This window comes from Maniola hyperantus, chromosome 21, assembly GCF_902806685.2.
Source record: "Maniola hyperantus chromosome 21, iAphHyp1.2, whole genome shotgun sequence".
In the NCBI taxonomy this organism is placed as follows: Eukaryota; Metazoa; Arthropoda; class Insecta; order Lepidoptera; family Nymphalidae; genus Maniola; species Maniola hyperantus.
In genome coordinates, this window is record NC_048556.1 from 11,930,454 (window position 1) to 11,940,133 (window position 9,680).

Genomic DNA, 9,680 nt, shown 5'->3' on the forward strand with positions numbered 1-9,680 from the left:
ACTCTTCAGGTTGCCACTTGCCACAGCAATGCGTTTTCCTTATTTTTGTGAAACAGTTTAAGATTTAATATGGATAGTTAGTATGGAAGTATGGATTATTTATAATACAATACACTCAATATACTCATTGGCTCAGTTTGTAAAAGTGATGAACAATTATATTTTTATAGTAACTAACTAACTATTTAAAAATGTAAACAATTTTCTGAGATAAAACCACCTTTGAATCAAAATGCATTAGTATAAGTGGTGCGGCCAGCGGTGGCGGCTTTTTAAGCTGCGACCGTCAACTCGATAAGAAGAAGTGGTGTTAATCAGCAGTACTTACAAATTTTATAATCTTTAAAATAAATTGACAATGCCAAAAGCAATGCTATTCTTTTCTGCAGAGCATATTATGTAATAATAAAAAGGATATCAATATTTTAAACCTGTCGATTTAGTTGAGTTTAGAGTATTTTGTACCGTCGCAAGACGCGTCGCAATAGCATTTTTAGGCGTCAGTGGGTTGCGAGATGCAAGGGAGCAAAACACCCCAACCCACGCACCACACCGCATCCCACGTTCACCATCTGCATTAGTGTGAGTCCTATATCCGTACACAGTACACGAGCGCTTGGAACAATACCTGCGCGAACTCACACTTCCATCGTAGCTTAGAAGCGATTATATAATGGCCGGGAACTGGAAAACTGTACTAAAAGTAAAATTAGGTATGCGAATTTCACGGGAACTGTAGGAAGTGGGAGATGTCAGATGACTTGACAAAACTTCTAATTTCATATGGCAACTCCACAAGTCCACATCACAGAGTACTTTTAACATATGTCCACATTCAAACGTCAGAAAATTTGTGTTTGGGTGATTGTAAATTTCTTCATGTTTTCTTTTCGTTATTCTTATGGTTTTCCTTTTTCGCTTAGTGTTTAGACTTTAGATGTAGTGTGTAGTGTAGGCAGTGATGACCATGGAAAGGAGGATCAAGCTGAAGACCCTCAACAGCCACATCACCTGCAAGATCTGCCGCGGATACTTCATCGACGCGACCACGGTCACCGAGTGTCTTCATACGTGTAAGTACTTAGACCTTTATTTTTCTTCAAATTGGGTAGTTGTCTTACTATTAATTAACTAAGTACCTAGTTATGTCTTTCGGTTACATTCCTTATTAGTTAAAATGAATGTGCTAAATGTTAATGACAACATATTTTGCTAACCTTATTTTCTTTTATGGTGCTGAATAATATTATTATTTATTGATTGTATACTAGCTGATGCTCCCGATTTTGTCCGTTATTATTTAGGTTTTTGGAGATCCAGTGAAACTTTGTTGTTCTTGGGTAATAAGTAATCTGTAGATAAAAATACCACCCATATTTGTCTGATAAAAAAAGTATCCGAGATTTCCTCAAGTTCAGCTCAGTATTTGAGCTATGAAATGTTACAGACAGACGGATAGACACTTTCACATTTGAGGAGCTGGCGAACAAAACTGTAGTTACAATAACTTTTATCAAACCACTTGTTTTCCTCAATTCACTAATTAATTAGTTCAATACAAATCTGAACTAATTTCCGCAAAACAACCTTATATGTCCTGTAGTTGCGACAAAAGTTCATGATTTCAAATGATACGGTTTTGTTTGGCAGCTCCTTATAAATGATGCAGTAACTGTTGATTCTGTACCTGGTGTGTTATCACATGGTGTGTATGTTCCAGTCTGCAAGAGTTGCCTGGTGAAGCACTTGGAGGAGAACAACACGTGTCCAACATGCAACATAGTGATCCACCAGTCGCACCCCCTACAGTACATCAGCTTCGACAGAACCATGCAGGACATTGTCTACAAACTGGTGCCCGATCTGCAGGACAGTGAGTATCATCAGCTAACATATAACATAGTGATCCACCAGTCGCACCCCCTACAGTACATCAGCTTCGACAGAACCATGCAGGACATTGTCTACAAACTGGTGCCCGATCTGCAGGACAGTGAGTATCATCAGCTAACATATAACATAGTGATCCACCAGTCGCACCCCCTACAGTACATCAGCTTCGACAGAACCATGCAGGACATTGTCTACAAACTGGTGCCCGATCTGCAGGACAGTGAGTATCATCAGCTAACATATAACATAGTGATCCATCAGTCGCACCCCCTACAGTACATCAGCTTCGACAGAACCATGCAGGACATTGTCTACAAACTGGTGCCCGATCTGCAGGACAGTGAGTATCATCAGCTAACATATAACATAGTGATCCATCAGTCGCACCCCCTACAGTACATCAGCTTCGACAGAACCATGCAGGACATTGTCTACAAACTGGTGCCCGATCTGCAGGACAGTGAGTATCATCAGCTAACATATAACATAGTGATCCATCAGTCGCACCCCCTACAGTACATCAGCTTCGACAGAACCATGCAGGACATTGTCTACAAACTGGTGCCCGATCTGCAGGACAGTGAGTATCATCAGCTAACATATAACATAGTGATCCATCAGTCGCACCCCCTACAGTACATCAGCTTCGACAGAACCATGCAGGACATTGTCTACAAACTGGTGCCCGATCTGCAGGACAGTGAGTATCATCAGCTAACATATAACATAGTGATCCACCAGTCGCACCCCCTACAGTACATCAGCTTCGACAGAACCATGCAGGACATTGTCTACAAACTGGTGCCCGATCTGCAGGACAGTGAGTATCATCAGCTAACATATAACATAGTGATCCACCAGTCGCACCCCCTACAGTACATCAGCTTCGACAGAACCATGCAGGACATTGTCTACAAACTGGTGCCCGATCTGCAGGACAGTGAGTATCATCAGCTAACATATAACATAGTGATCCACCAGTCGCACCCCCTACAGTACATCAGCTTCGACAGAACCATGCAGGACATTGTCTACAAACTGGTGCCCGATCTGCAGGACAGTGAGTATCATCAGCTAACATATAACATAGTGATCCATCAGTCGCACCCCCTACAGTACATCAGCTTCGACAGAACCATGCAGGACATTGTCTACAAACTGGTGCCCGATCTGCAGGACAGTGAGTATCATCAGCTAACATATAACATAGTGATCCACCAGTCGCACCCCCTACAGTACATCAGCTTCGACAGAACCATGCAGGACATTGTCTACAAACTGGTGCCCGATCTGCAGGACAGTGAGTATCATCAGCTAACATATAACATAGTGATCCACCAGTCGCACCCCCTACAGTACATCAGCTTCGACAGAACCATGCAGGACATTGTCTACAAACTGGTGCCCGATCTGCAGGACAGTGAGTATCATCAGCTAACATATAACATAGTGATCCACCAGTCGCACCCCCTACAGTACATCAGCTTCGACAGAACCATGCAGGACATTGTCTACAAACTGGTGCCCGATCTGCAGGACAGTGAGTATCATCAGCTAACATATAACATAGTGATCCATCAGTCGCACCCCCTACAGTACATCAGCTTCGACAGAACCATGCAGGACATTGTCTACAAACTGGTGCCCGATCTGCAGGACAGTGAGTATCATCAGCTAACATATAACATAGTGATCCATCAGTCGCACCCCCTACAGTACATCAGCTTCGACAGAACCATGCAGGACATTGTCTACAAACTGGTGCCCGATCTGCAGGACAGTGAGTATCATCAGCTAACATATAACATAGTGATCCACCAGTCGCACCCCCTACAGTACATCAGCTTCGACAGAACCATGCAGGACATTGTCTACAAACTGGTGCCCGATCTGCAGGACAGTGAGTATCATCAGCTAACATATAACATAGTGATCCACCAGTCGCACCCCCTACAGTACATCAGCTTCGACAGAACCATGCAGGACATTGTCTACAAACTGGTGCCCGATCTGCAGGACAGTGAGTATCATCAGCTAACATATAACATAGTGATCCACCAGTCGCACCCCCTACAGTACATCAGCTTCGACAGAACCATGCAGGACATTGTCTACAAACTGGTGCCCGATCTGCAGGACAGTGAGTATCATCAGCTAACATATAACATAGTGATCCATCAGTCGCACCCCCTACAGTACATCAGCTTCGACAGAACCATGCAGGACATTGTCTACAAACTGGTGCCCGATCTGCAGGACAGTGAGTATCATCAGCTAACATATAACATAGTGATCCATCAGTCGCACCCCCTACAGTACATCAGCTTCGACAGAACCATGCAGGACATTGTCTACAAACTGGTGCCCGATCTGCAGGACAGTGAGTATCATCAGCTAACATATAACATAGTGATCCATCAGTCGCACCCCCTACAGTACATCAGCTTCGACAGAACCATGCAGGACATTGTCTACAAACTGGTGCCCGATCTGCAGGACAGTGAGTATCATCAGCTAACATACAGCAGCAACAACTTCTTTGCTTGGTTGTCATTTCTGAAATTGCCTATTTACCATTTGTCATGGAATTTCCAAAAATTCTTTGTTAGTGAGAATTCTCATCATCATCATCAAAAAGAACCTATCAAGTACTAGCTACTAAAATTTTATTCTCTAAAGTCCAAGTCTGTTAATTGATCAGTCAGTCAATCAGGACAAGTCTTTTAATTGATCAGTCAGTCAATCAGGACAAGTCTTTTAATTGATCAGTCAGTCAATCAGGACAAGTCTTTTAATTGATCAGTCAGTCAATCAGGACAAGTCTTTTTACGTGGATTGATGGATAGACAAATCTTTTCAAATGTATAGATGAGTTACCAGAGTAACAGGTTTTTGAAAATCTTGTGGAAACACTTTGATTTTCTGGGATAAAATGTAGCCTATGTCACTCTCCAGGTCTTTTCATATAAAAAATCATGTTGATTCATTAATCCTTTTCATTGGTCTGCAGTGCTTGCATGTGGAAATAAGTTGTGTATTCAAGTTCCAACAGATAAAAGTAGGAGAAAAACTTGGTTTAAAATTGCGAGAATAGTAGATAATACCCTATTGAACTGATCCACAAATGTTGCATTGCAGATGAAATCAAACGGGAGCGAGACTTCTACCGCGCGCGCGGCCTGCCCTGCCCCAAGGACGCAGCCCTGGCGGCCGACAAGCCTGGTGCTGGGGACGAGCCCGAGCAGCCGGACAACACTGACTCCCACAGGAAAGATGAACAGGTAAGTATTATTAGGGCTCCGGTGAGGGCGGAGTGGACATTACACATGGATTGAGGAGATGGCCAACAGAAGCAGACTAGTGCTCTCTAACTCAAACACATTTTTATAGTCTTGGTCTATTAACGTCAATTCCTGTTATTATTTTCTACTACTAATTGGGCAAAAATATAAAACCCTTTATATATTAAATAAACTAGATATCCTATGGAAACACTAAAAATCTGGTCTAGTTGAAGTTTTTACTCATCCCAAAATCACTCAATGTGCAATCAGCAGTTTTGACTTCGATATGTCCTGACTTACTGACTGACTCAACACCCAGCCCAAGAAACCCACCTAGGAAGCTGAAATTATGCACATAGGTTCCTTCTATAATGCCGACAAAGAATAAAGTCAAATTTTTGTGGTGTATAGTTGTAGTTGACATAATTAATCTCCTGTGATAGCCTTGTGGTTAGGATGTCTGTCTTCTTTCAGAGGTCGCAGGTTTGATCCTAGGCACGCACCTCTAATTTAATTTAGGCATTTTAATTAATTAAATATCATTTGCTTTAACGGTGAAGGAAACATCGTGAGGAAACCTGCATGTGTGTTAAGTCTACCAATCCGCACATAGCCAGCGGGGTAAACTATGGACAAAACTCTTCTCACTCTGAGAGGAGACCCGTACTCCGTAGTGAGCTGCATGATGATGGATTGCTCTGTCCAGGTGAACGTGTGCCTGGAGTGCATCTCCACGTCGCTGCGCACGCTGAAGCGCAGCTTCATCCGCTGCTCCGCGCAGGCCACCATCACACATCTCAAAAAATTTGTAGCTAAAAAAGTTTTGAACGGCATGGACAAGTATAGAGAAGTGAGTATACTACTGTTATCTCTGACATTCTCAATAATCAGTTCAAGGTCACCAGCTTTAGGGTATCCGAAGGGTGCCAATGGGATCTTATTACTAAGCCTCCGCTATCTGGTTGTCTTCTCATATCACCATATCAGTACTCTTATTATAAATGTGAAAGTGTGTTTGTTTGTTGGTTTGTCCTATCATCACGTCGCAACGGATTGACGTGATTTTTTGCATAGGAATAAAGACCTGGAGAGTGACATAGGCTACTTTTTATCCCAGAAAATCAGAGTTCCCACAGGATTTTTAAAAACCTAATTCCATGCTTACGAAGTCGCAGGCATCAGTCATACCATAATAGGTGGACAGTTGAAATTGTTATTGCTACTATAACAACAAATAATAATAATTGATTGAAGAGAAGAAATGAGGAGATCTGTAGGAGAGCCACACACTACATTGCGCAGTGGGTTGTGAAGGCAGAAGCTGAAGTGGCAATAGGCAGATGTCGGGTCCCAAGGTGCACTTGGTGACAATTACATGTAACAAGTTGCAGCCGCTGGATGGCGGCGGCGCAAGACTGGCTAGTGGAAGAACCTATGTCCAGCTGTGGACGTCGGTTGATGATGATGGCAACTTATGTTTTGTTGACAGATTGACATCCTCTGCAACGACGAGCTGCTAGGCAAGGACCACACACTAAAGTTTGTGTACGTGACGCGGTGGAGGTTCCGCGACCCGCCTCTGCGTCTGCAGTACCGCCCCAAGATCGACCTGTAGTTAATCTTACTTAGTCCATACTAATATTATAAATGCGAAAGTGTATCTGTCTGTCTGTCTGCTTGCCTGCTAGCTTTTCACAGCTCAACTGTTAAACCGATTTTGATGAAATTTCGCACAGAGGTAGCTTACATCCCAGGGATGGACACAGGCTACTTTTTATCTCGAAAAATTAATGAGTTCCTACGGGATTAAAAAAACTTAGATCCACGCGGATGAGGTCGCGGGCATCATCTAGTATACTACCAATGATGCTGCAAACTTGTAAACGTGACGTTTTAGTTGTATTGCATAACAGTTAATGTACCCAATGTAATAAAATAATGTATTGCTAGTATGTTACTGTCCAGGCCGGAAATAAAGCTATTTACGGCCGAGTACTTCCTAATTGGGTATTTGACTACATCAAAAATAAATTATTTCTCAGTGATTATTAAGTAGAGGGTCTTCCAGAATATGTAAGATCTACGTCATTTGTCAGTTTTAAGTGTAATAACCATTTTAAATTATCGACTAAACTAAAAAAGTACGTCATTATGATGTGACGTCACATTCCAGTATTTCATAGAATATCGCATACTAAGTGCGCGTTTTGACGTTTGACAAAAAGTTACTGTTTTGACTAGTTGTCAAATACCGTATTGATTTTAAAATTTAGTTTAAAAGGACTCGGTCAGTGGACGATACATCAGCCGAGTCCTTGTAAGCGAAACAAGATCTTTAATTAGGTAGTATGTCGGCCGACACTTGTATAGTACTGTTTTCTCATTTGCGAGGAAACAGTAAACAAATTAATTCAACGAAAACTCACAGTTGGCTAGTTTTTGTGAAACGGGAATTGGGAAGATGGGAGAACATACAGGAACTGGTCCGCTAAAGTTAGCCGCTTAAGTTAGAACTTATGTTAGACAGCAAAAAAGTCAGCATTATCATTTATCACCAAAAAGACAAGTTATTTCAAAGAGACAAAAATTATTATGTATGTACCATACTGAGTATTATGAAATAATACCAGAAATTAAATTTACAAACTGTAAGAGTTTCATCAAAATCGGTTTAGTAGAAATTAAGGCATTGTTTCCTGTCCTATAGGTAATAAGAGATAATAGGTGTAATAAGTTGAAACTTAGTAACTTTTGTACATTTAGCTAATAAGAAGATTTTGGGGCTCCCTTTTAGTTGTTATTGTAAACTAAATTTTATTAGAAATTTTTTAATAGAAATATTTTCAGTTCTTTTTCTTTTAATCTCGAGTGTAGCTTCTTCTATACAAGTTGCACAAACTGACATATTGACTGACTGACTGATAGATGTCGCAGAGAAATGCTATAAACCCCTATATTATGCTATAATGTCCCTAATTTAACCTAACTTAACATTTTGGTACTCAGATTTCGTTCTGAATCACATTCGATATAATCACAAAATCCCAGAAGTAGAAGAAGAGACAAAATGTAAAGTTAGATTAGGTTACATTAGAACGTAAACAAGTAAGTGTAAACAACCTACGTGCACTTAGGTTCTGTTGGGTAATATTATCTGGAGTTTCACTATCTTATCATGGATATCACTACATTTGTTTAGTGAGATAGTCTAATTGATGTCGTTTTAACATTTCCCGGGGTTTCACCATATCCCTGAGGGATATGGCCAAATCCTGGTTACATACATTACAAGTTACAAACAACCTCGAAATAGATTCCCACTAAACAATATTCGGAGTTTTATACACGCAAAGCCGGGTCGGGCTAGCTAGTCTGTCTGATAAACCGTCAACCCTGGGACAAATCCTAAACACATTACAATATAGCTGGCAGATGTATGCCAACGTTAATTCTTAACACAAAAAGTTACACTCGAGGTTCCAATAAATTTTTTTTTTGTTTTCCTTTCTCAGTTTGTCTTTTTTAAGTTGTTGTTTTGTTGTTAGAGAAGTATTTTTTGTTACGCTACCATGTTTTTATTATTTGTGGAATTGATTTGGTGAACCAGTCCACGTTTTGTAATATAAGTTAGAAGACAATTCATAGAAAACGATTATTGAACAGTTAATTGTATGTATGTGTAAATAAATTATTTGAATACATTTTGAATTTTATTGTGAACCAGTACCACCTGTTGGAGGGACTATGGGAGTGTGTATACAAACTTAATTCGCTATAATCCGCCACAGACCCTTGAATGTGGAAATTATTAAATAAAACTTGAACAATAAAATCATGAAAACATTTATTTCGTTTCAAAAATATTAATTTATCTACATAAAATAATTTAGCTTAAACTAAAAATAATTTCAGATCATTAAAATGTTATTAATTCTAAGCAAATTTGTCATGGCTGCACTAAAAACCACATAATAAATATTTGCCACAAAAAACTATATTCGAGTGTTGTACCCAATAAATAAATAAATATAATTCAGGTACTGTATTAAAGTAGGTGTTTCATCTGATTTTTGTTCTGGTAGACTAGAATACTCTATTATTCCAATTTTCCAATATAATGCGTACAAAATGAGATCTGACATGATGATCTGTCATGTCAAAAGTAGGACTTTAGTTCGTATTTTAAAGGTGAACCGTGCTTTTGACATGACATTGACACAGAGTAAAAATGGCGAGTGAGTTCTCATTTTGTACGGACTAAATACATATTTTTCCATAGTACCTCCATGTTTTTGTAGAGTAGAACTAAAATTCATCAATTTTTTATTATTAGTCCTTTCAACATCGAAAAGAAAGAAAAAGATGAAGATACTCTGAATTTAGTTTAGACATCAGAATCGACTCTACTGTCAATTTAACTGATATGAAAAATTAAGATCCCTGTACATTAGTGGTGCACTATTTTTAGTACGAAAATACTCTCACATACAAACGTTACCTTTA

The 9,680-nt window shown here is 39.9% G+C and overlaps 1 protein-coding gene across 1 annotated transcript; it reads left to right on the plus strand.

Annotated features, from left to right (window-relative positions):
• The first annotated feature begins 835 nt into the window (after nt 1-835).
• Nucleotides 836-8,878, plus strand: LOC117992365 (polycomb group RING finger protein 3-like). Its single transcript, XM_034980046.2, has 5 exons — nt 836-1,073; nt 1,721-1,873; nt 5,032-5,174; nt 5,884-6,027; nt 6,667-8,878. Exons 1-5 carry the CDS (start codon nt 962-964, stop codon nt 6,790-6,792), a joined length of 678 nt encoding a protein of 225 aa, XP_034835937.1. The 5' UTR covers nt 836-961; the 3' UTR covers nt 6,793-8,878.
• The last annotated feature ends 802 nt before the right edge of the window (nt 8,879-9,680 follow it).

Coding starts and splice junctions, on each gene's coding strand:
- LOC117992365 (XM_034980046.2), top strand. CDS start 962: ATGACCATGGAAAGGAGGATCAAGCTGAAGACCCTCAACAGCCACATC. Junction 1,074..1,720: donor CACCGAGTGTCTTCATACGT/GTAAGTACTTAG, acceptor TGTATGTTCCAG/TCTGCAAGAGTTGCCTGGTG. Junction 5,175..5,883: donor CCCACAGGAAAGATGAACAG/GTAAGTATTATT, acceptor TGCTCTGTCCAG/GTGAACGTGTGCCTGGAGTG.